This window comes from Meles meles, chromosome 2 (assembly GCF_922984935.1).
Source record: "Meles meles chromosome 2, mMelMel3.1 paternal haplotype, whole genome shotgun sequence".
Taxonomy (NCBI): Eukaryota; Metazoa; Chordata; class Mammalia; order Carnivora; family Mustelidae; genus Meles; species Meles meles.
In genome coordinates, this window is record NC_060067.1 from 156309177 (window position 1) to 156335453 (window position 26277).

Consider the following 26277-nt stretch of genomic DNA (forward strand, 5'->3'; position numbering starts at 1 on the left):
TCTTCCTCTGGAACCAGAGTCCAATCCTTGTTTTGTAATACAGCACTTGCCATATTTTAAGAGAACTCTCATGTTCTCTCTGAGAATACTGATATTCAAGCCAAACGTTCTATGTTCTTCCTTTAGTTATCATTATCTGTTACTCTTTCCAGATCATTTACCAACCTGGCGTCTCCTTTTAAAGTCTAGTGTTCACAGTTGAATGGTACTCTTTCAGTGTGACCTGGTCATTTCAGAACTTAAAATTTCTTTCTTACGGATGCTGTATAAGACGGCTTTCACTTTGAAAAGTATATTTTAATTATAAAATATTTCAAGCAAATAGACCCTGAGACCATGACCCGAGCGGAAGAGAGGCTTAACCCACTTAGCCACCCAGGCGCCCCAGTGCCAAGTAATCTTAAGTACACTTTGATTTCAGAAAATTTTAGTGAAATGAGAAATGTCTCCAAGTGAAATGATTTTAGAAAACACAGGAAAAGTGCTTTGTAAGTTATGGATTTAATTTAGTTGGGGGAGCCGCCTCAGTTGAAAAAACGGTGGGCCAAGTTATAGAGGACTGAGCATGCCCTGAGCAAGTCATAGAGGACTGAGCATGACTGAGCATGTATGGAGTGAAGAGAAAAGCAACCTGAAATTGAAGAATACAAGCTAGAAGCATGAAATTCATTGAGGGCATGTGGGAGTCCAAGAGCTGAGGTGTCTAATCAGTGAAGCAGGTAATGGTTAAGAATAGAACTGTGACTTGATGAAAGCAACATTTTTGGAACACAAATTTGATAAGTGAGTGGGATTAGGAAGAAATTATATTGTGAGTAAGACTAATAAAATTAATAATGATAATAACAGTGTCCTAATAATAATAGCGTTTATTGAGTTTTTATGTTTGCCAGGCCCTATGCTAAGCTCTTCAAGTCTTTTATCTCCAGTGTGTCAGTTAACTTTCATTGAATAACAAACCATGCTGAAACTGAGTGACTTAATTCTGGAGATTGGGTTTATAACATTGTGAATATATTTAACACTGCTGAACTGCACACTTAAAAGTGGTTAAGGTGATGGGCCCCTGGGTGGCTCAGTGGGTTAAGCCGCTGCTTTCAGCTCAGGTCATGATCTCGGGGTCCTGGGATCGAGTCCCACATCGGGCTCTCTGCTCAGCGGAGAGCCTGCTTCCCTTCCTCTCTCTCTGCCTGCCTCTCTTGTGATTTCTCTCTGTCAAATAAATAAATCTTAAAAAAAAAAAAAAGTGGTTAAGGTGGCAAATTTTATGTTCTGTATATTTTTCCATAATTAGAAAAACAAACAAAGAATTGAGTGACTTAAAATACCAACAACTTGAGTTCACAGTTTTCCTGGGAGAGCTGGGGAGTTCTATGGTCTGGGCCAGTTTGGTTGATTTCTTCTGGGCTTGCTCAGCTGGCTGGCCGGGTTGTGGCTGGACAGTCTGGTATTTGGCAGACTGTAGGCTGGAGTGGCAAGGAAAGACGTGTTTCTTTGTTTCATCATCCACAGGCTAGCCCTGGTGTCTTCAAGCCTTTGCATGAGTCACATTTACTGCTGTCTTATTGGCCAAAAAAAGTCACAAGGGAACCCCCATGCAGGGAGACAGAGAGAGAAAGAGACCCCCCCATCCCTTGATGGGAAGAGCCACAAACTTTTGTGGCCCTTTTGTAACTCAGCACACTTCGTCAATCTTGACAACAACCCTAAAGTGACAAGCACTATTATTACACTTCTTTTACAGATTAGCAAACAGTGGCATAAAATCAGATAACTTGTTCAGGTAGTCGTTCTAGGATGCCTACCCAGGCTAGTCTGACAACCTCCATGCTCCCTGTTTGGAGGCTGTCTGCAATGAAGAGCTCAGGTTTGACTGGCTCCAGATCACTGATCAGATCCCAGCACCATCACACGTGCTCCTGGCACATCACAGACACCCTTTAATTCCTAGTTCCTTTCTTCCCTTCCCAACCTGGTGTATATTATCTTCCTTCCTTCTTTCCTTTCTTGAACAAATACGTGACCACCAAATGCATGGCAGATACCGTCCTAGGTGCCGGAGATAAAAGAGTGAACAAGATAGGCAAGACCTTGCTTTCATGAACCTTACTTACATTCTAAAGGAAGACAAGATTTAAAAAAAAAAAAAAAAAAAAAAAAAAGCAAGTACAATTGTACAATTGACCCTGGAACAACACGACTTTAAACTGTGTGAATTTACTTATACATGGTTTTTTTTTTTCCCCGCTAAGTACAATATGGCACTGTAAATGTATTTTCTCTTTTCTTAAGTTTTATTGTAAGAATACATCATTATATAACATACAAAAAAAACTGTGTGTTAATCTACTGTTTATGTTATCGGTAAGGCTTTTGGTCATAGTAGGCTATAAGTAGTTAAGTTTTGGGGAAGTCAAAAGTTATATGCAGATTTTGGGCTCTGCAGGGGTCCATGCCCCTTATCCCCACATTGTTCAAGAGTTTACTGTATATAACATTTCGGGTGGAGGTAAATACTACAAGGAAAAATAATAGCAGGGCAAAGGATCTGAGTGTCTAAAGTCAGGATACACAATTTATAGGGTTGTGATTTGGGTCCAGAGACTTGACTTCTCTGACTCATTCTCCTCTCTATAAAATAAGACTGTTGGAGAAAAGGGTAGCGTTGGTTACCCCTAGAAACTGAAGTGGTAAGGGATAGAAGACTTTCCACACTATAATCTCTTGATTTTTTTTTTTTTTAAGTGAGACTCTTCTAGATCTAAGATCTGATGAACAGTACAGTACAGTATTATTTGTTTTGTTGCTCACAGTTTTTCTGAGTCCTAAAAACCCTAAGAGTCATTAAAAAAGAAAATGGTTGCATAGAGGAAACATAGGTTCACACATTTTCTTTTGCTTAACATGATCTTAGTTTCTCTCTCTCCCAATATTTTGCTTATTTGAGAGAGTGAGCAGGGGAAGTAGGGGGAAACAGGAGAAGCAGACTCCCCCTTGAGAAAGGAGCTTGATGCCAGGCTCCATGCAGGGCTCTATCCTAGTACCCTTCGATCGTGACCTGAGCTGAAGGCAGAGACTTAAAACCAGCTGAGCCACTCAGGTGCCCCCTTAGTTCTCTCTTATGTAACAAAGAAACTGGGGGGAAATGTGTACTTAGCAGATATTGATGGCTGACTACTTCTATCACAGAAGGATTTGTCTGTAGGTATTCAGGGTTCAGTAAACTTGATTTCTACTGAGTTTTTAGGAACCTATCCATAAATAGGGGCATGCTGGTGTGATCACCCAGAGGGCACATCATGGAAAAAGCAGGTGTTTTGTAATCATGCATTTCTGGCCTCTATTAAGTCTAAATCCTGACTCTTAGCCAAATAACTTTTGATAACTTAACGTCCAGGTAACGGTTTCTTCATCTATAAAACAGAGATACTGATTGCAGTCCCTGAAACACAATTTTCCAACTCGGAAATGGTCTGAAGATGAGAAATGTTTTCATAAATCTGGCTCAAAGTCATTTGGCAGCAAAACTGCCCCTAATTGAAGTGACTCTGGCTTAGTATAAATATTGAATGTTTTGGGGCACCTGGGTGGCTCAGTGGGTTAAAGCCTCTGCCTACGGCTCAGGTCATGATCTCAGGGTCCTGGGATCGAGCCCCGCATCGGGCTCTCTGCTCGGCAGGGAGCTTGCTTCCTCCTCCTCTCTGCCTGCCTCTCTGCCTACTCATAATCTCTGTCAAATAAATAAATAAAATAATTTAAAAAAATAAATACTTGAACGTTTTGCTGAAGAAATATTAACAATTAATTATGGGATATTACTCCATAGCAATTGGGGCTGTATATGCATCTTACTGCCTATTTTTTGAAGCACTAAAAATTCTGAATTCTGCTACACACTGGTCACGAAGTTTGAATGAAAGTGGATATAGGTCTGTAATATCATCCTTATAGGATTTTGTAAGGATAAAAAGTAATATTTGTATTGTGCTTAACATGCAGTAGCTGCCCAGTAAATGGTAGTTATTAACCTTACTGTTACATAAATTTGGTTAAATTTGTGGGGTTTCTCCCCATTCTGAGGAATCTGTGTTCAAGTCTGAAGGAAAGCTGTGGGAATGGTTGGTAGCTGTTCACGTGTGGACTTTTCCTGGGAGTCCTAGCCTTGGGAGTTTGGTCTCACACTTCTAGCCACTGCACACTCTTCCTCCAAATGCCTTTCATCCCCTCTCACTTGAGAGTTCTTGGGAGCGTACTTGACGTCAGACAGCAGTGGAAAACATCAGGAGGCTCTAGAGACAGGCAGCTGTTCACTCTAGTCTTTTTTCCACCCTCTCCTTCCTGCCAGCCCATGGGAATCAAGCAGTGGAAATTTTCATGGTGAGTCGAGTTCTCCGGTACTTAATAGTTATAGCTTCCTGAACCTTCTTGATAATTTGAGGAAATTATTGTATGGAGTGAGGAACTGAAGCAAATAGGTGACAGGAAGAAGAATGATGAGGGAAGGAGACTGGGAAGGGATTTATTGATCTTGCTGAATTTAAGAGTGGAGGAGGTGTGCTGATAGGAAGGGTAGTATTCTTTAATGTTGTTGCTCTTCAAAAACCTGTCCAGCTTTTATAGGAGCTCATGGTTAGATGTCAGCCCCTAAACCATAAGTTGTAGTTGAGGATTAAAACATTTGGCAGTGCAGTGAAAGGAATCATTGTGGCCTGGTAACAACAGTTTCTGTGAAGAGCTGCCATAGAGCTCAGTAGTAGCTGTTATTCTGTTTCTTTGACTTGACTGCAAAGCCTGAGAGGGAAGGAGTTGGTGAAGGGTTTTTAAACACTCTCAGTGGAGGTTGGGGGTGGGGGGCACCTGGGTGGCTCCATTGGTTAAACGTCTGCCTTGGACTCAGGTCATGATCCTAGGCCAATATGGAGGCTCCCCGCTCAGTGGGAGTCTGTTTCTCCCTCTTCCTCAGCCATTTCCCCTACTTGTGCACCCTCTCTCTGTCAAATAACTAAAAGAGAATCTTTTAAAAATAAATATATAAATACTCTGAACATATTCATTCATTCATCAAACCTTCACTGAGTATATTTGTATGCCAGACAACTGCATGAAATGATTTTACTAACATGGTGCCCAGTAAACATTAATTTTTATTAATCATTTTTTATTGAACATGGCAAGAAAATGAAATTCTCATGATTATGTAATTTTTTTTAAGCTTTACTCTTGTTAATATGATATGCATCCATGATAGGAAATTGAGGAAATAATACACATAAAAAAGAACATGGTCCCACTAGGGTTCAGGATTCACTGTTAACATTCCAAAGTGACTGTGGTATTTCCCACCAGTGGCTATTGCATTAGGTGTATTTTTAACCACTCCCCTGTTAGAGATTTCAAATGTTTTCTTTCTCTAAAAAAGAGAGGGAGGGAGACCAGGGGTTGGTGGGATACACAAGAACTCTGTACTTTGCACTCAGTTTTCCTCTGAACCTAAAACAGCTCTAAAATTAAAGTCTGTATAAAACACACAGCAATTCTTTCAGCTGTGCTTGCTTTGAAACTATGGTTGTTGTTTTTTTCCTGGAAAAAACGATTCTTGTTGGGGCCGCCTAGGTGGCTCAGTGGGTTAAAGCCTCTGCCTTCAGCTCAGGTCATGGTCTCAGGGTCCTGGGATCGAGCCACACATTGGGCACTCTGCTCAGCAGGGAGCATGCTTCCTTATCTCTGCCTACCTCTCTGCCTACTTGTGATCTGTCAAATAAATAAATAAATCTTAAAAAAAAAAAAGATTCTTGTTTTCCTTAGGGAAGAGTAAAGTTCAGGAAGCAGCTTATTACAATTTAGTAATTTGAAAGACAAAGAGGATCAGAAATCTTAAAAGTAATATCTTTCCAGAGGATAGAAGACGTTTAACAAAGCCAGAGGTGGACAGTAGTTAAAGCAGTAAAAACAGTTTCTTCAGAACAGTCATTGCAATGACTCAGTATAGAAAAGAGAAGAAAAGAGACCTCAGTATAGAACTGGACTCAATTCTGGGCGCCTGGGTGGCTCAATGGGTTAAAGCCTCTGCCTTCCGCTCTGGTCATGATCCCGGAGTCCGGGGATCCAGTCCGCATGGGACTCTCTGCTATGCAGTGCGTCTGTTTCCTCCTCTCTCTCTGCCTGCCTCTCTGCCTACTTGTGATCTCTGTCAAATAAATAAATAAATCTTAAAAAAAAAAAAAAACTGGGCTCAATTCTGAATACAAGGAAAAGTGGGAATTTCTAGCCAAGGAGCAGAGTGGAGGGGTCGGTAGATGGAAAAGATGAAGATGGAGCATCTGGGGTGAGGGACGTTCTCACAACACGAACTAACCTAGTGGGATTCTTGCCAGAGGCAGACCAGGGTGATGAGATGACGGGGACTGAGGAACCCTGCCGGTGGGTCGGGGTTATCAGTAGCAGGATTCTTGCTAAAATTGAGCCATGGCGGGGTAGACACAGAAGTACAAGAGTCGAGGGTTCGGAGGAGCCCGACTCCAGTTTGGTGAAGGAAAGATTCTGGCACCAGAAGGAAGAGCCAGCTTCTCAAAGTGGACTGGGCTTCGCCAGCTGCCTTGGGTTCCGGGGACAAGGGGAAGAGTTGGAGGGAAGCACCGGTGGTGAAGGGGTGGCAAGCGGGGGAAGGGGGGGCGGGGTTGACCTCGTCCCCGGGAGGGCGGGGCCCGGCCAGTCACAGGCCTGTGGGGTGGAGGGAGATCCCGCCCCGCCCCTCGGGGGCGCCTCCCAGCCCCACTCGGGTCTATGGAGGAAAAACTCTGTTCGGGCCCTAGGATTCCCATGGCCGTGGCTGCCTGCAGCACCAAGGCCATGTCCCTGTTCAAGCGGACCTTTGTGCTGAGTCCGGCCGCGGCACCCCGGGGCACAGGCACGGGCGCCGGCTCCCCGCCGCGCGGCTGCCCCTTGTCTCCCGCCGCCTGGCCCTCCAAGGACTGGCTGCGGGGGGAGGGCGTCTGCGGCCGGCTGCGGACCCCGCCGGCAGCCTGCCGCCGGCCCCAGTCCCACTCCTGCTCCTCCGCATCTCCCACCTCAGTGTGTCTTCTCTGTCCCCAGGACTCGCTGAGCAGCAGCCTGAAAACTTGCTACAAGTATCTCAATCAGACCAGTCGCAGTTTTGCAGCTGTCATTGAGGCACTGGATGGGGAAATGCGGTGAGTGGCCACACAGCTCCTTTTCACGTGGGGGAGGAGTGATTTTCCTGGGGACTTTGAGCTAGTCTGGGACTTTGAGCCACTCAAGGCTACTTTCTGACAGCCCCTAGTGTTGTAGTGTCTGCTTATGTCTCATCTAGAGCGTGCCCCACCAGAGTGAAGGAAATGTTCTGGTTGGAACACCCATGTATTTACTTTAGAATGCCCTTCCAGGCACTTTGCCATCTAATAGTGTCCCTGTGGGCCCAGCTCTTTCAGGGAAGCGGGGAGGAAGGGGGGGTGGGGGATGGTGGTGTTTATTGACTCTTTTTTAGTCCTGGCAGCTGAACTCTGAGTTCTCTGAGTAGGTCATGAATTTTTCTTGGCTTCACTATGCTACTTTGCAATTCTAGTATATGGGGTTAATTCTAATAGGGTTGCTTTTTTTGTTGTTTTAAGTTTTATTCAAGTAATCTCTATACCCCACCTGGTGCTCAAAATTTAGGACTCCTCTGACTGAACCAGCCCAAGTTGCTTATGGGCAGATTGCCTACAAGAACCTGGACCAGTTGCCTTTGTGTATGATAGTAATTATACTGAGAAGTTCTTGCGTCTTTTGACTTTATTTTTTATCCACAAAAATACTAGTTCCATGTAAACACTTGGCCTGTTGATCTTTGTACAGTTGTTCTACGTCCGTTAAATGTAACTCATTCTGGGAGTAGTTGTGACATCTAGCTGGCAGAGTTTTTGTTTTGTTTTTTATGAATAAAGCAATGAAGTCCGTTGCTCCCATCTAAGCAAGGAAAACTAAGATGTCTCATTGTATACAAAAAGCTTTGGCTATCCTTTCATAGTTCTTTAGAGGTAGGGTCCTAGTAGGTTTGCATAAATGACATGTTATTTTGAAATAAATATCTTGGAATGTTTGTCCTATTATATTAATAGTTCCTCCATTTTCATAGCCATGCGGTATGCATATTTTATCTGGTCCTCCGAGCCCTGGACACTCTGGAAGATGACATGACCATCAGTATAGAAAAAAAGGTTCCACTGCTACACAACTTTCACTCCTACCTTTATGAACCAGACTGGCGGTATATGGAGAGCAAGGAGAAGGATCGACAAGTGCTAGAGGACTTCCCAACGGTAGTGGAATTACAGATCTCTTCTGCCTATGGTTGTGTGTATAACTGATGATGTAATTGTCAGCCAGCCCTCATCCCTGTAGAGAACTGTAAAATCAGCAGTCTGAGGGCAGTGTAATCTAATGTGATGGTTAAGAACTCTGAAGCTACGCTGCCTGGTTTGGAATCCCACCCCTTCCCCTTATTAACTGGTGTGGAGTGATGCGGCCTGTGTAAACCTCAGTTTCTCCATCTATAGTGATAATAATAGTACCCACCTCGTAGTATTGTTGTGAGGTTTGAAAGAGTCAAGACGGGTTAGAATGATATTAGCTACTATTACTGTTACCAGTATGTTGCCTAGAAGTCCAGTGTTTCTTCCTTTGGAAAGATAATTTCTTTTCCTTTTTTTTTTTTTTTTTTAAGATTTATTTATTTGACAGAGATCACAAGTAGAGAAGCAGCCAGAGAGAGAGGGTGAAGCAGGCTCTCTGCTGAGCAGAGAGCCCAATGCGAGACTTGATCCCAGGACTCTGGGATCATGACCTGAGCCTAAGGCAGCGGCTTTAACCCACTGAGCCACCCAGGCGCCCAAGGAAAGATATATTTCTAATTCTAGTGTTGTAAAATGTGGATTCTCAGGCTCACTCACAAGGTGTAGAGGGCTGCTGGCTTCTGTTACCCTTAGCCTGGTAGCGTGGATATGCTCTTTAGGATCGGTCCAGCTTGGGGGAGGACCAAAGAGCAGGGTGATTGATCCTCTGCCACTTACAGCTGTGTGATCCCAGACAAGTTCCCAAGATTTTCTGCCTCAGCTTCCACATTTGTCAAGTAAGAGCTCCAAGGATTGATAAGTTCATAGGTATAAAGTACTTTGAGGAGAGCCTGCTATATACTAAGTATTCTATAAATATTAGGTATTCACTCCATTCCATTGGACTAAAGTGGGTTGTCATTAAAACTTGGGTTTTAGAAAATGTGGCTAAGTCTCTTCTGGAATTTGCATGTCTTATCTCATAAATAAGTGCTTCTTTTTCTTTTCTTTTTTTTTTTTTTTAAGATTTTATTTATTTATTTAACAGACACACAAGTAGGCAGAGAGGCAGGCAGAGAAAGAGGGAGAAGCAGGCTCCCTGCTGAGCAGAGAGCCCGATGTGGGGCTCGATCCCAGGACCCTGAGATCATGACCTGAGCCAAAGGCAGTAGCTTAACCCACTGAGCCATCCAGGCGCCCCTAAATAAGTGCTTCTTTCATATCACATAAATAAAAGGTTGATTTAGTGAAGTCTCATGTTCTCTAACAGACCAAAGAAGCCCTTCCTTTTGTACACAGTTGCCAGAATTTGGGAGGAAGAATTGTCCTCATGTGGCTGTTGCTACTGAAACAGATTTATATTCCTGAGTGGGGAGGGCTATAATCCACCCCAAAGAAAAGAATGTTTGAGAGACTCCTTTGGAGGAAGGGCTATTTCAGATTACTGAGAGCATGTCTTTGGTATCAAAGACAAAAATAAAAGACAATAAAATTCAAACCAAAAGAAAAGAAATCAGTGAGGAGTAATTATGTCGAGCTGATACAGTACAATATAGTAGAAAACAAGAAAAGGGAAAAAAGAACCTGTGAAGAATAATTAGGTGGGGAATGAGAGCACTCACCTAGAGAAGGTACCAGTGATTTGGCTCTCCTAGGACACCTCTCACAACCTGAGCTGAAGACAGACGCATAACTGACTCAGCCACCCAGGTGTCCTATGTGTATTCTCACTTAAAAAAGTTATATTCTAGCTATTTTAACTACAGCCTCCAAAAATAAAAAAAAAAAAAGAAAAAACCAAAAAAACCTTCCACACTATTTTCGAATTGAGTAGATTCATAACAATTATTACATAATTCCTAGTTGTGGGATAAATGTCATAGTATTTGAAAAACCAAGGCAGCCCTATCTACTCAGCCAAAATGAAAGAATATGAAAATGTGTGAATGTCAGAATAATTTGGGGGGGTTTAGCAAGTAAATGTTTAGATAATATTTCAGTATGCTTAGAAAACCAAAGTGGTCTTTATAAATATTGCATTCCAATGAGAAAACAACAGTTTGTTCAAACAAATTTCAACATTAAATCGATCCTTTCCTATGTTGGGTAGTGGGGTGAGAGAACAGAGCCTCCCCTGTGGAGAGCAGAAAGTCGCTCTGCCAGAATACAAGGGAGCAGAGTGCACAGGCATGGCATCACTATTTTGCTGGTGTTGACTTTTTATATCCTTAAGAATGTGAAATACACGAAGCTAGGTGTTGGTGAGGATGGAAGTTCAAATCAGAGGTCCTTTCAGCCTGTCATTCCTATTGAGATAGGAATATATGGAAAATCATAGTGTCTTATTTTCATTGGGAAAGCTTTGCGCACCTGCTGATCTATCCCAGCATCTCCTTGAGACAAGATATACAATTTGAAGGGTAAAGCAGTGTCCTTGGGTTACGCGTGCCATCAGTTTCGGGCGAGGTCCTAGGGCAGAACAGTTAACTTGGCCTAACTTACACAGGACTGCTCTTAGACTGAGGTAAGAAGGACCCGCCCCTCCAGGCCCCTCACTTTAGAGGGCCCCACTCAAAGGGGTGAGGAGTCCCCAGTGCCATGGGAGTGTGCCTACCCAGATCTTATGCAGCTCCCCTTCGAGATTATATTCCAGGTATGTGGAATTCCTTGCCCTCAACTCCCTGAGCCTGCTTTCGGGGTTTGCAGTCTGTTTCCTCAGGCCTGTCTTCTCCAGGGTGAACCGTGAACCAGTGACCCTGCCCCTAGGCCTTCTGGGTGCTAGACAGAGTTGGGAGTGGGAGGGCCAGGCTGCAGACCAGAAGCTGGGGATCACCAGTCTCTGCTCTGCTGCCTTTTGGAACAAAGCCCTGAGGGAGATTTAAACTCATACCTGAGTCCTTCAGGTTGTGGTGAAGGTCTTTGTAAAAGTAAGAGAATAGCGCATACTATTTAACAGGTTACTAGTGTGACTGATAATTTCAAATTTTGCAATCTTTTTTTTTTTTTTTTTTTTTTTTTTTTTTTTTTTTTTTTAAAGATTTTATTTATTTATTTGACAGATAGAGATCACAAGTAGGGAGAGAGGCAGGCAGAGAGAGAGAGAGGAGGAAGCAGGCTCCCTGCCAAGCAGAGAGCCTGATGCGGGGCTCGATCCCAGAACCCTGGGATCATGACCTGAGCGAAAGGCAGAGGCTTTAACCCACTGAGCCACCCAGGCGCCCCCAAATTGTGCAATCTTGAAAATGGTTTGTGGGCCTCCGTTTGTGCTCTTGTCTCAGGGCCCACAGACGTTAGGCGTAAGCCTAGACAGAGTGTTCTCACCAAGGGAGCCTCTCCCCAGTGTGTGTGCATTGAGATTGAACCTGGTGTTTTATGCTTTGTGGTAATTAGTTAGTATCATTTGAAGCCAGGCTTTCTAGAACTTTCACTGTATATTATGGATTAGAGCTTATCTTTTTCGCCTGGTACTAGTGGAAACTAGTAATCTTTGAGACCTACCCCAAACACAACTAGCATAGGGTTATTTTTAAATGCTAATAGTGGTAATAACATATATTTATTGAGCTATGAATTAGTTATGAAATATATTTCAATATTCATTCAATGTTTGTATTGTTTTATGGTAATGTAATTTTAACATTTAGCCTTATAGTAGGGGAGACACTAGAACTTCCTGATAGAAATTTGGAAATTGATGATTAAAACGGTGGCTCATCTCCTCCATAGAATGTAAACTGTACCAAGTTTAAGTTTCTGTTCCTTTCCAGGCTGTGTATCCCCAGTGCCTAGAACAAAGCTTGTTACATAGGAAGTGCTTGGTGCATGTTTGAAGGAATGAGTCTTCCCTCTCATGAGGTTTGTCTGAAATGGGGCATTCTTCCTAAAATTCTTATGTTTATGTCCACTTTATGTTGAAACACCTCATTTATTATCTATTGGAAAGATGAGTGTAGAGTGAGACTTTGATTTTCTTTAGAAACTTTAGCAGTTTTTAGACCCTTCTATTTTAACAGTTAAACATTTCTGAGCTTATTACGCAATATGTAGAAAACTAGCATGACCTAGGTGTTAGGCTTATAGATGAATCATCTGGGAGTCTTATTGAGTTCTACTGTTATTTGATCTTATGATCTGTATGTACCATGTTCCCAGTGTAAATACTTTTTTTTTTTCTTTTTTTGTGATTTCCATTTCCAGATCTCCCTCGAGTTTAGAAATTTGGCTGAGAAATATCAAACAGTGATTGTTGACATTTGCCAGAAAATGGGATTTGGGATGGCGGAGTTTTTGGATAAACACGTAACCTCTGAACAGGAGTGGGACAAGGTCAGTGTTTGCAAGCTGCGTTGGTGTGTGGCACATAGAACAGAGCTCGCAGCAAGTGCTGTCAAGTTCAGAGTGAGGGAGAAAGTTGTCTTACGAGTTCCAAGTTTTCTGGTTTTACAGCCCACCTGTGTAGCTTGAATGTCTCATCATAAACACTTAATAAAGGGGCTTAGAGTTGAATGCTTGAAATAATCCATGCCCTAGGGAGTTTGCCATTAAGTTAGGCCAAAGTGAATATAACCTGTCCCAGAGGTACAAACATTAAGCTTCTAGAAGTGCCTCTGACTTGCTGTGAAATTTTAGATAAATGACCAAATTACTTAATGTAATATAGAGATAGCCAAAGTTTTCAAATCTTCAAAAATGTGGTTTTGGTTATTTGCTTCCTTCCATCACTGAGTATGTGTGTATGTGGACACATCTTAGCATCTGAATCAGTTTCCAGTTCCATCTTAGCACAAGATGACTTTTAAACTCTGTGCCAGCCTGACCCCATTTGTTGAGGAGAAGTAGGTACCACTTAAATTGTTAAATTATATGTGTTTCCTTTCCAACTTTTTGAGTATCCAGAGGTACTCACTTAGGGTCGTGGGCGTCTTGTGCTGAGGAGTGAGTAACTCTCCAATCCCGTACTTCTTCCTTTCCCGTCATCTCCTTACAGAATTAACACAATGGGAGAAGTTCCAAGTTTCTCAACCTCCCTCCCCCAGTCCATATGGCAGTTAAAAAAGAATATGTGTGGGGATTAGCAGTGGGAGACCCCACATGGGTGAGGTGGTCTTCCTCGGGAGGCAGGGTAGCTGGAAAGGGCAATGAGAGCAGATGATGTGGCAGATAAAATTATCATCACTTTTATTTGGCCTGAGTTTACTCCTGAGCAGCAGCTGCGTAGAATATGGCCAAGGTAGGAGTTAGGGGACAGGGAGAAATTGCCTGTCTAGACAAAGTGACCTAATTGACCATGGGGACTAAACTAAGCATCGAAATACTGGATAGGAAGGAGGGATGTTGCCCATTTTCCCTAGGAATGATGTTTGTGAGACTTCTTCATCTCCCCAGTGGAAGCAAAGACATTTTAAACATCTGAACTATGTGTGTATTTTGTATCTTTAATAGTGTTTAAGTTAGGATATCAGAAGAGAGGTGACTACATGCATACTCCCCGGGTGAATGTAGGTTCAAAGTCTGGCCTCTTAATCCTTCAGTCCTCAAAACTTGCTGGCAACATCTTTGCGGCTGCTGGGTTATGCTCTCCAAGTTAGCGTGAGCGATGCTGCTGCTGGAATTACCCATTTATGAAATTAAAGTTAAAGCTGAAACTCCTCCGGGTCAGGAATCAGCACTGGTTAGCTGCGTGGTGACTCCCTTTTCTGCTCTGCAGACCTATTTAGGAGACCCAGTGATAGTTTGTTGAGTATAATTTCTGATTAGATGAAATTCAGTACTTTGAGTGATTCTTCCCCCCTTCAACTTTGGAGGAAGAGGACTACTTCCAGTCTAGGAATATTTCTATCCAAAGAACTTGTACCTTAAAAATCTCCTTTTCCTAGGGCAGTGCCAAGGACATACTGATGTTTTAAAATTTCTAGTAATTCTTTTTAAGTTTCTTTTAGCTGTCCACAGCTCATTTCTCTATTTTAGCATATCTTTACTATTTCCAGAGTCTTCCATTCTTAGACCACATTTTGAGTGCTTTCTCTTTGCCATTTCATTGTGCCCTTTGATTCGTCTGGCTTTCATTTCTTTCATCCAGAGGCCCTCCTTGGGTCTTTCCCGAACATTTACCCTTGCTGTTGTCCACCCCAGAGTGTACCTTCTTTAACTGCTCTCCACCTCTTACAGTGTGTAATGGGCATTCATTTCATAAGAGTATTGCATTAAGTTGTCTTGGAATACTCTTTTTAAGAGAGGAGAACTTTGGCAAACTACTTTTACAGGAAGAATCTTCTTTGACAACCAAGAATGATGTTTACCAAGATCTCTTTGGAGAAAAGGCAGTTTCAGCAAAGTTGTTAGAACCCGTCTTGTAAGCCAGACCACCTGGCTTTGCGTCCCTTGCCTGTAACTTCCAGATGAGTGATCTTGGGTAATTAATTGACAGAACTCTGTCTGCCCCAGTTTGCATATCTGTAAAATGGTGGTGGTAATAATACGTGCCTCATAAAGGTGTTTGTGAGGACTGAGTATACAGAGTGCTTTGAACAGAGGCAAGGACAGAGCTGTGGTACTTTGTCCTTCTATGTAATGAAGATTTTGAGACACAGCAAGATCTTGAGGTGTCTTCAAGACTAAGCTCCACTTACTATTCTAGGTTCTATGAGAATATTCCTTATTCCCTCATTGCCTTCACCCTCAATTTTAGATATCAAAAAGCTTACTGTACTAGTTTACTTTTCAATGTCCTTTTATTCCAAGAGTAGTGCATGTCCACAGTAGAAATATGGACAAGCAGGTGAAAAAATAAAACCATCACACCAGCCAGAGATCAGAGGTCACTTTGGTTAAATCTTTTGTGCACGTGTTTTTTATTCCTTACATGTACATAGTGCATATTTGTGTTTTTTAATCAAAATGAGATCTTGTACATTCTGTTTGGAACCTGTTTTGGGATTTTGTTTTTTTGGCTTTTGGGGTCTTTTTTATAGCCAGTGATCTCAGATGTTTCCATTGTAGTAAGTACTTCATTGTTTCTTACAGTACTGTCACTATGTCGCCGGGCTGGTGGGAATTGGCCTTTCCCGTCTGTTCTCAGCCTCAGAGTTAGAAGACCCCTTAATTGGTGAAGACATAGAATGTGCCAATTCTATGGGCCTGTTTCTGCAGAAAACAAACATCATTCGTGATTATCTGGAAGACCATCGAGAAGGAAGAGAGTTTTGGCCTCAAGAGGTAACAGATGTAGGAGATTTGAGAAAAATAATTTTAAGTACTTTCTGAGAACAAAACGGAACAAATCTTTCGGTTGCAAATGATAGGAATGTGAACAAACTACCTTAGACAATGTAAGAGAATATATAAAAACAGGTTAGGATTTAGTTTGCTTCAGAGTAGACTGGCTAAATCCAGGGGTTCAGACTATGTATAATAATGCACACACACACACACACGCTCTCACAGAGGCTCTATCCCCGTTCGTTCTTTCTCTTGGATAGGCCTTCTCCAAGTGGTGGATATAACAACTCATGACTCATAATCTACTAGCTTAATAAAGAACTTCGTAGGAAGGCCCTGTTGATGGGACATGGATCCTTTGCCCAACCCATAATCAGTTACCGTGTAGCCAGAGGGCTGAGTACTCTGGCCAGACCTGGGTTATATCTTCCCAACACACATAGAATGGATTCCACCCTACCCCCAACCCCTGCCAAAAAAGGATTCTGTGGCAAGAAGGAGGAATACCATAGAGAGGGAGAGGCAAAAACTAGAGAATGTTCATTATAAGAGAAGAGTTGATCTTTGACTTAATTAAAAAAAAACGAAAAACAGGTAGTCGAGGAAAGCCTTGGAGGTTGGCTTTATTCAGAAGGACAGCTAGAAAATATTAGGACTGTGTCCTGATTTTACTCCAGCATTTGTCTATTGCTTTCTGTAAAATGATTTTCTAAAAGCAAGTGCTTTTAATTTTTAATCTTTTTATTATTTAAATATTTTATTTATTTGAGAGACAGAGTAAACAGGGGAAGGGTCAGAGGCAGAAGGAGAAGCAGACTCTCTGCTGAGCAGAGAGCTTGATGTAGGCCTCCATCCCAGGACCCTGAGATCATGATGGCCTGAGCTGAAGTCAGTCACTTAACTGACTGAGCCACCCAGGCACCCCAACCAAATGCTTTTAAAGTGAAAAAAAGGCAGGTGACAAAGTAGGGAAAGTATTTGCAACTTATACGGCAAATACGGGTCTGCTATTCCTAATATAAAAACTGCTAAAAGTTAAGACCAGCTACCTTATAGAAAACTGGGCAAAGAGATAGCAGGTTATTCACAGAAAGAGCGATTTTTTTTTTTTTTAAAGAAAGATCCTTAAACAGCTGAAAAGATGATTAGTCCCACTCCTAATAAGAAAAATTCACATTAAAACGACCCTGGGCTGAGACATCCTAGTTTTCCAAGCTTCCCAGGTGACTCCTATGTGGGCAGGGTTGCCAAAGAGCTCTTGACCACCCTTCCTGGGATGCCACGGCTCAACAAAGGGAAGGGGTTTGTGTGAGGACCCGCAGTGAGTCAGGGGCCACCTGGAAGGCCACTTGAGTCCCTGGGTCCCAGTCAGGGCTTGTCCCTTGTCATCACACTTCCTGTCACCCAGGCACGTCCCCCCAGAGTGGGTCATGCGCACCAGCTCTACAGGTCTGCACACAGTTTACTTCCTCTTCTGCAATATTGAATAGCTGTTAGACCACAGGATAGTGGTGTGAATAAAGTGAGATAAACCTTGGTCAGAGTGCTTACTAAATGTCAGTCCAAATAGCTTAACCAAAAAAGAGAGAAAAGAACCCTGAGAGACTATCCAGCGCTGGACTGGCAAAAAGTCATTAAGGTTGGTCTTCGCTAAGAAAAACTGGGGACGCAGGCACTCTGTGGCTGGGGAGAGTGTATCCTGGTGCAAACAACCCTGAGCGCTGGCAGCTTGGCAAGTGAATAATATGGGGGCTTAGTGGTGCAGCTTTGTTTCTAATAGTTACAGTTTATAAACAACTGAGATCTCCCTCTATACTGGACTGATTGAACGAACTATGGTATATTCCCTTGGTGGAGCACAGAAAGATCTATACTACTATGGAGTAATCTCCAGGTTATATTATTAAGTGAAAAAAAGCAAGGTGCACAGCAGCGTAAACATACTCAACGTAATAAAATGTGTACAGTAATTATACTGGGAATGATATTGTTATTGAAATACTGAAACTGTTACAGAAACACTGTAACATACAGCCAATAGGCAGTTGTGTTCTTGTCAGTCTGGGAACCAAGATGTTCAGTCTAAAATAAAAGATACAAATATAAAACTATTAATAAAGTTAAGCAAAACTCCCATAATCCTAAACTGACTTGAAAATGTCAGCATGAATTCCTGATACAGATTCTCTTAAAAAAAAAACGCTCTCTCTACCAAGAGGTGTAGAAACAAACCAGTAATAATGGGTACCACTGGTGTTCCAGTTTGGTCTTTTAATACTGTTTTCCACCACACAGAATAGAGGGGTAGGAACTGGGAATATACTGTCGTGCCAGGAAGTAAGGGAGCTATCAAAGTACAAAGTATAGGGTAAAAAGGTATAGGGTCCAGTTTAAAGGTGCCTTCACTGACCACATATGGAACAATTTGAATATCGAAAAGAATAAAGACTGCAGTGGGTTGAAACACAGCAAATGTGTTTAAATCTAAAGAGAAATGAACATCTGCCTTCTGAAGGATGGGGTGCTCTCTTATCGAGAGGCACACAACATCTGATCTTTGCCCACTTTTGATGTTAGCAGTCATTAGGCTTCTTGTCTAGTTCTGTTCTAGAACTAGATCTTTATTGGGGATCAAGTCCCACATTGGGCTCCTTGCTCTGCAGGGAGGCTGCTTCTCCCTCATCTGCCACTCTCCCTGCTTGTGCGCTTTCTCCCTTCTCTCTCTGTCTGACAAGTAAGAAAGTAAGTAAATAAAATCTTTAAAAAAACAACCCATCACTGGGTTTAATCTGTTGTAATTATTCTCACTATTAAAGCTCAAAATTTCCCTCCTTTGGTCAGGAACCGGTTCAGGTTGGCTCCTGAGTCCTCACGAGGGGACCCTTAATACTTTGATAGCTTCCTTGCCGTTTGGTATGTACAGATGTTCTAAGCTCATTTTGTACATTTCTTGCCTGAGCACTGGACTCATCCAGCTCTTAGGAAACCCAGATAAGACACCTGGGCTAATGGGAAATAGTACCTAGCACTGCACTTGGGCATTAGGGACAGTGCCTGCTCTTAGGACAGTCACTGTGTGTGTGTGTGTGTTTAGTTTTAAAGCTCAAATACCTTCTAAGTTTATGTTAATATTTCCTGTTCAGGGATTGTTACATAACCTCCTCCTCTGTATTACATTTCCACTTCATTTCTTCCTCATCGAGATTCATAATTCTCAGGGAAATCAGAGATGCTAGAATTAGTATATGCCGTGATTACTCATTTACTTTTCTCCCCCTGCATTACAGATCCTGCAGTCTCTAAATAGAGATAATAATGTAACTACCACCAAAATGATTCTTGAAAATAATTGAAGACTATTTTTGCATATGCTATACCAATTTCCAATTTTTTATGATTGTATTTATTTCTGAATTGTCAGATTAGATGACCACCGATACTGTAATATCTCCCTTTCCCCCTTCCTTAGTCTTAGTTTAAGCTCACCTTAAATTAAGGTGAGCTTATATTGATGTCTGTAGTCATTTGGTTGTCTGGAGCTCACACACTGATTTGATAGGAAAGGCCCATGAGAATGATAATTCCTCATGTTTCTACATATTGGTAATTTGTTACTTTGATATTTGAAAGTTTTTCTAGATATAAAATTTTTAGCTCACATTTTTGATTATCCCATTTTCTTCTGCTTTACAGACTGTTAAAATTCTAAGGATAACTTAATTTTCTTTTCCTTGTAAGTTATGGGTTCTTTTTCTTTTCTTTGGTGATTACTGCCTAGATCCCTTATCACTGGAGATGCCAAAAGGTGATGTCCTAAATTCTATCATCCTTTCTGTATTTTTTAGCAGGAATTTTGGATTTTGTAAAAATGGTAGTGGTGGTGGCCAGTCATTTACTGGGGGAGAGTATAAAGTGACAATAACCATTATTCTTTGGGAAACTTAAGAGTGACCAAAAATGAAATTAAGTTCTTTGCTAGCTTCAGAGACTCCTTTAAAAATATCATTAAAAATTGTTAAATCAATCACACTGTTGGAATTGAAGATGTTATTTCACTTTTGAGTTACTAAGATCCAAAGAGGTAATGTTCTCATTGTGTAGACTCACCTCATTCTTCCCCAAGACACTTGTTCAACAGCATTCTTACCAGAATTGGGAATATCATGTTAATCATTCATTATTTTGAGGCCTGACCATCTTCAGAATATTTAACATTTAGCTTGCAGTACTCTTGTAGCTGATTTTGTAAGGAGACTAATGCCTTCTGGAATAACAGGAGTCCTCTTTATTTGAAGTCATCAAAGTATTGCTTAGTACATGATGTACCAACTGTCCCTTAGGGACAGTTTCCTAAATACTTAACTGACTCCTAGGTTGTGATTAGACCCTGACTGGTCATCACAAATAGCCACTTCGTGGAGCTTGAAACGGACTTGATTTTGGTGAAAGATGAGTATGCAGCTAAGAAAAACTTCACTGTAGATCGTAGTTCTTATTGACGAAGATTCTTTCCGATTGCTTGTATGTTCTTCACTTATGCCTGTGCTAACTTACTTTTTAAGGTTTGGGGCAAGTATGTTAAGAAGTTGGGCGATTTTGCTAAGCCACAGAACATTGACTCGGCTGTGCAGTGCCTGAACGAACTTATAACCAACGCACTTCACCACATCCCAGATGTCATCACTTATCTTTCAAGACTTAGAAACCAAAGTGTGTTTAACTTCTGCGCTATTCCACAGGTAGGCAAGGGAGCTATTCTTGTGTATGAGAGGCGGAAGCTAAAAGGACTGGCATGGTGGTGCTGATGGGGGTGGACAGAATGCATTTACTATTTTGGTTTGCTGTATTCAGGAATATGGTTCCTTTTAAAAAGATGACTCCAGTCTGGTTTGTTTTTTTTTTTTTTTTTTGCTGGGTGGGAAGGCAGGCACCTCCCCTCTGCCCCACAACCACCGCACCCAGCTCAGCCTCCTTAGATCCTTAGCCTCACAATTAAATCTAAGGCTTTGGCTTAGGTTTAGGGGGAATGCTGGGTAAAATATAGGTGAAGGTTTATCATTACAGAGTCTTACTTAAGGGCCTTGTTTCTGCTGTCCTTTTCCCAGACTCGGGATAACAGAACCTGATCCTATGGACCTAGCCCCTCAGTCCTCTGGTACTTAGGCTTTTTTACATGCCTTTGCCAATTATTTCAGTTTTTAACTCATACATAAAACTCATAGGATTTAACTGATTTGGAAACTTGGTTTGTTTGTTTGTTTTTGAGGATTTTATTTATTGAAGAGAGGGAGAGAGAGAGAGAGCACGAACAGGGGGAGGGACAGAGGAGTAAGGAGAGGGAGAAGCAGATTCCCCGCTGAGCACGGAACCCAACACAGGGCTTGATTCCAGGACCCTGGGATCGCGACCTGAGCCAAAGGCAGATGCTTAACTGACTGAACTACCCAGGCGCCCCTTGATTTGATCTTTTAATGACCAGTCTTGAGTGGTTGTTGCAACTAAACTCTGCATGCTTAATTTAGGTCCCCATTTATCCCAGAAATAATTTGCCATTGAGCATGGGAACCGTTCCCCTTCCCGTTTGTCCCCCCATCCCTCTGTGCTTTGTTTTTCATGTAAAATGATTATGTTCGTTGTAGGAAAAATAGAAAATTCTTTGTAGATATTATTTTGAGATACATTTTTTGGCTCTCTAACTCATTACTCTAGCATAGGAAAAGATGTATGGACTTAATGAACTTACTTTTTTCCAAATAAAAAGGAACTTTCATGGTCAAACCAAAGAATCATTTAACACACAAAGACCCTTGATTCTGTATATTGTTGGGGAAGGGAGAAGTGGGAAAGGTCCAAGTTTTGACATGCTTTCTTCGTGGGTGTTTTTTTCTTGGTTAGTTCCATCTTAGCCCTTTGGCACTTTCTTATCCTACAGAACATTTTTTCACCTTTTCAGAATGGTGATTGCTTAGAGTGCCATTTCTTTTTTCATGAAATGAAATGAATTCATGTATTTTTCTTCTTCTTCTCTCTCCCTCCTCATATCTGTAGGTGATGGCCATTGCCACTCTGGCTGCCTGTTACAACAATCAGCAGGTGTTCAAAGGCGTAGTGAAGATCCGAAAAGGGCAGGCAGTAACTCTAATGATGGACGCCACCAATATGCCGGCGGTCAAGGCTATAATCTACCAGTACATGGAAGAGGTGGGTTCTTACTTAACAACCTGGAAAATTTGTGTTCTTCTTAGGATTTAAATACTGTCACTCTTTCAAGAGTTCATATTTGGCTGCTAGATGATCCTAACAACTCACGGTGTTATGGTATAAAGACACAGGAGTTGGTGTCCTTTATTAGGAAGAAGTGTGTGCACAGGTTGCTGATCTATCAGAGCTGCACGGCCCCCTGCTGGGAAGCTATAAATGGAGCAAGCCTTTAGGGTGGAGCCCCTACAGAGGATCGGATTTTTTGAGGGGGAAGATGACATTCGAGGCCAACCAGGCTTCATGGGTGAGCAGAGTGAAGCTGAGGCTTGTGCATGCTAATGCAGTATCTGACAGAGTACGTCTCCAACCCCAGGCCCAGTTGCCTGACACCCAGTCCAGTACTTTCCATTACGTGATAGGCCTCAACTGAGAAACCACAGTAGGGAATTGCAGCAAAGGAGAACCATCAAGTGGCAGTGATTTGTCAATTTTCTAATGCAGATCTCATTTCAAATGCCAAAACCACCCCATAAGACAAAACATACTTGATCAAGTCAGATCTCCTGCTGTGGAGGATATAATACATGACTAGGTTCAAAAAACTTTTTCTTTGAGGCTAAAACTAATCACTGGGCCCTAGAGCCGTGGTCGGAAAGGGCTTTTGCGCCCTCCCCCTCCCCCACCCCGGGGGACATTTTGCAGTGTCTGAAGACTTTTTTTGTGATGGTCACACTGGTGAGGGGGGTGGCCACTAGCTTCTGGTGAGTGGAGGCCCTGAGATCCTTGGGTTCTTACTAAAGATCGAACTACTATGGAAATACACGAAACATGAAAGACCTTCCTCCTTCCTCTCTCCCAGAGAGAACTACTGCTGCCAATAATTTTCTTCCTCCTTCCTGTCCTCTGGTTACACCTTTATAGGGATGTGATGTGTAATAGTGGTCTCCCCTAAACAGAATTCTGCAAAACGGTGATTTCCTTTGATTTCTGTTGCATAGTGCACATTCTCCTTGGAGTTCCTACCTGTCTTCTATCTGACAAGCTTTGGACCTCTGCATTTCTACCAAAGACACCGATAGAAGACATAAGAGCAGGGACCCTGGGTGGCTTAGTTGATTTATCATCTGCCTTTGGCTCAGATCGTGATCCTGGGGTCTTGGGATCGAGCTCTGGGTCGGGCTGCCTGCTCAGTGGGGAGTCTGCTTCTCCCACTTCCTTTGCTCCTCTATTCCCCACCCTCCCCATGCCTGCTTTCATCTCTCTCTCAAATAAATCAATAAAACCTTAAAAAAAAAAAAACGACAACAGAAGACCACATTAAAAAAAAATCCTAAAATTCTTTTAGTACAGTGTTTAGCCATTGACCAAAATATTGCTGCTAATGAGACTTGGAGATAGTCTGGTTGACCGTATCGCCAGCACTTCCTCTGAGCTTGCTGCGTGCCTGGCATAGCAACTGACTAGGTGGGTACTATTAATATCAAGGAAACCTGAGGCTGGAACCATAATTTGGGCCCAGATCTGGCTGACTTCTGAGCCTGTGCTGTTCGCTGCAATTCTAAGGGGTTTGGATTACCCTTTCCAAAGTGAGTAGTACCATAGTAGTCACTTTTCCTCCATTTTATATAAATGAGATATCTTTTATGTAATATGTAGTTCAGAGAACATTTATTTGAGTTGAGAGGCTGCAACAGAGGGTGGCCCACAAAGCTGAAAATCGCTCCTGGCCCTTTAAGAACATTTGCAGACCCCTGATTCAGGGAGTCAGTTGTTTAAAGCTACTCCAGTGAAACTCAGTGTAATTTGAGGGACACATTAACGCTTGAGTTGATTTGACTGAGAAAAATCTCTGAAGACTTCCGAGTCTGAAGGAATAAAATATAGGAATGGTTTTGATGTCAGCATGAATGAAATTTCAAGTTAACTTTTTGTATCAAGTCTACAAGTTGTCTGGCTTTTTTTTTTTAGGATTTTGAGAGAGAAAAAGAGTGCACATGAGTGAGGGGGAGGGGCAGAGGGAGAAGCAGACTGCCCATCTAGCAGGGAGTACAATATGGGACTCCATCCCAGGGCCCCCCCGATCAGGACCTGAGCTGATGGCAGACACTTGAATGATTGAGCTACCCAGGTGTCCCAGCTGCCTGGCTCTTTGCTGCTGTCCACATATTAACACTGATTAAGTCTGTCCTTCGCAGGAGGACAGGCAGACACATTTATTCTGTCAGGTCTCTGGGCCTAACAGGTGGTAACCAGAATGCCCTTGCAGGGGATTTGAAGGCTTTCCTCACGCAGCTCTAGTGTTTAAAGGAACAGTCAGAGTGACAGCCGACCGTTGCAGAGTAGGTGGGCTCCGCTCCTCATGTCGTGGGTCCTCTGGAGCAGCCGCAGCTTCAGACCACTTGGATTACCTGTCAGCTGGCAAGAAGCTCCACCAGCTATTTTGGGACAGAAACAAATGCTGAGGCAAACAGCCAGAAACTATTCTTTCTTTCTCTGCCAATGCTTACTCCTTGGTGAGGGCGATCTTTTTCAAGCTGGCACAGCTTCCTGTCTCACCCTGCGCTGTGGTTCGTCTAGAGCATTGCCCTGCCTTTACCAAGCTCCCCAGGTGATCACCTGTGAACAGAAAGTCTGAAATGCACTGTTGTACTCCCCATCCTCTCCTCAGCTGGCACTGCCTTTTCACTGTGGAGGAAGTGCGAGATTGTGTGTTGTGTGGCATGAACCCCCTCCACTCCTCTGTGTCCGCCTCTCCTGGGTGAGCCTAAGCCCTCCTGCTCCCCTCTGTCACCCCTAGATCTGCCACCTCTTTATCCAGAGTCTCCCCCCACCCGCCCCCTGCCAGTCACTCCTCTAGTTGGTATGTGCGCTCAGGCCACTCTGCTTCCAAAAGGGAACAGGTCATGACTCTGGCTTGACTTTGCTCCTCTCTACCTACTCCCCTCCCCGCTCTCCCTCACAGTTAAGCTTCTCGAAAGATACATATACTTCATGCTGTTTATTCCCATTTTTTTCTTTAACCCACCTCATGCTCGCTGGCTTTTTTTCCTACCTTGTCATGAGACTTTTCTTACTAAAGTGATTTGATGACCTTCTAATGACCAATTTTGAAAACATTCTCCCCAGTCCCACTGTATTGACCCTGTGGATCTTTCTTACCTTAAAAGCCCTTTCCTCTTTGGGCTTCTGTGACTCTGGTCTCCAGTTTAACATCTTACCTGTCTGTCGACTCCTTTGCCTTTCTGGCTTTTTATTATACTGGTATTTCCCGGAGTTCTGTCTTCGTTTGCATTTTTTCTCACTGCACAAAAGCTTTCTGGTATTCTCTTCAATGCCAGGCTTCTTTCTCCACTACATGCTCATCAGTCCTGACTTGATTAGTCCAGCTCAGGACTTGGTCATAAACTTTTTCTTTTTTTGGTTAATGATATTACCATTCACCTAATCACAGAATCCAGATAATCCAGGCTCCTCTTTATTCTCTCTAACCCTCATACATATGAAACTCCACATCCTGCCTATTCTACTTATAAGCTTTCTTACTCATCAGAATTTTGCATGCATTACCCTCTGACCAAGCAATTCTAGGACTTTATGTACAAAATTAGCTAGAAGATGTGCAGAGGTGTTTGTTGTAACATTTTGTCCTCAGTCCTTATTGGGAAGGAATTGGTTAAATTATAGTACATTCACATTATGCATCTTGTGTTTAGAAACAGAATGACATCATTTTCTAGGTTCTGGCATTAAGAAATGTCCATAAAAAATTACGTGAGTGAAAAAAGTCAAATTGCAACATAATCTATTTATAATCTATTTTATAATTTTATATGCACAATGTAGTCATATATTTATATGTTATGTAGAATGATAGTAATTTTTTTAAAAGATTTTAATTTATTTGACAGAGAGCACAAGCAGGGGAAGCAGAAGAGGGAGAAGTACCTCCCCGCCAAGCAGGGAGCCCAATGTGGGGCTCGATCCCAGGACCCTGGGATCATGACCTGAGCTGAAGGCAGGCACTTAGCCAATTGAGGCCCCAGGGCACCCCTAGAACATAGTCATTCTATGTAGTATATAGAATATATAATATGTATATGCATTTTATGTGTTTGTATATAGTTGTATATGCACATGGCAACAGGCATAAAAGTACACCAATTTATGATGTTATTATATTATTATAGAAGACATTTATACATTTCTATATAGAGTTTTAGGGCATAGTGAGGAAAGGTATAAAAGTAACTACACTAGCCTATGGCTGAGGGAGTAGTATAAGGGAATTCTGGTTTTTTACTTTATTTTTGTATTGTTTATTTGAAGATCTTACTTGTTTGTTTATGTATTTATTTATTTAATTATTTTTAAAGATTTTATTTATTTGTCAGAAAGAAAGCATAAGCAGGGGGAGTGGCAGAGAGAAGCAGGCTTCCCCCTGAGCAAGGAGCCTGATGTGCGACTCAATCTCAGAGACTCTGAGATCATGACATGAGCTGAAGGCAGATGCTCAACCGACTGAGCCACC

The 26277-nt window shown here is 42.3% G+C and overlaps 1 protein-coding gene across 3 annotated transcripts in view; it reads left to right on the forward strand.

The window, feature by feature from the left end:
* Positions 1–26277, forward strand: part of FDFT1 (farnesyl-diphosphate farnesyltransferase 1) — a 31650-nt gene that overhangs the window by 2410 nt on the left and 2963 nt on the right. For 2 of the 3 annotated variants that reach the window (XM_045997291.1, XM_045997292.1), the window contains exons 2-7: positions 7093–7190; positions 8135–8318; positions 12528–12656; positions 15354–15545; positions 20111–20287; positions 21597–21749. In XM_045997291.1, the coding sequence (XP_045853247.1) occupies positions 7093–7190; positions 8135–8318; positions 12528–12656; positions 15354–15545; positions 20111–20287; positions 21597–21749 (933 nt within the window). Of the gene's footprint in view, positions 1–6742; positions 7191–8134; positions 8319–12527; positions 12657–15353; positions 15546–20110; positions 20288–21596; positions 21750–26277 lie in introns of those variants that run through there. The other variant, XM_045997290.1, reaches the window with a different exon arrangement.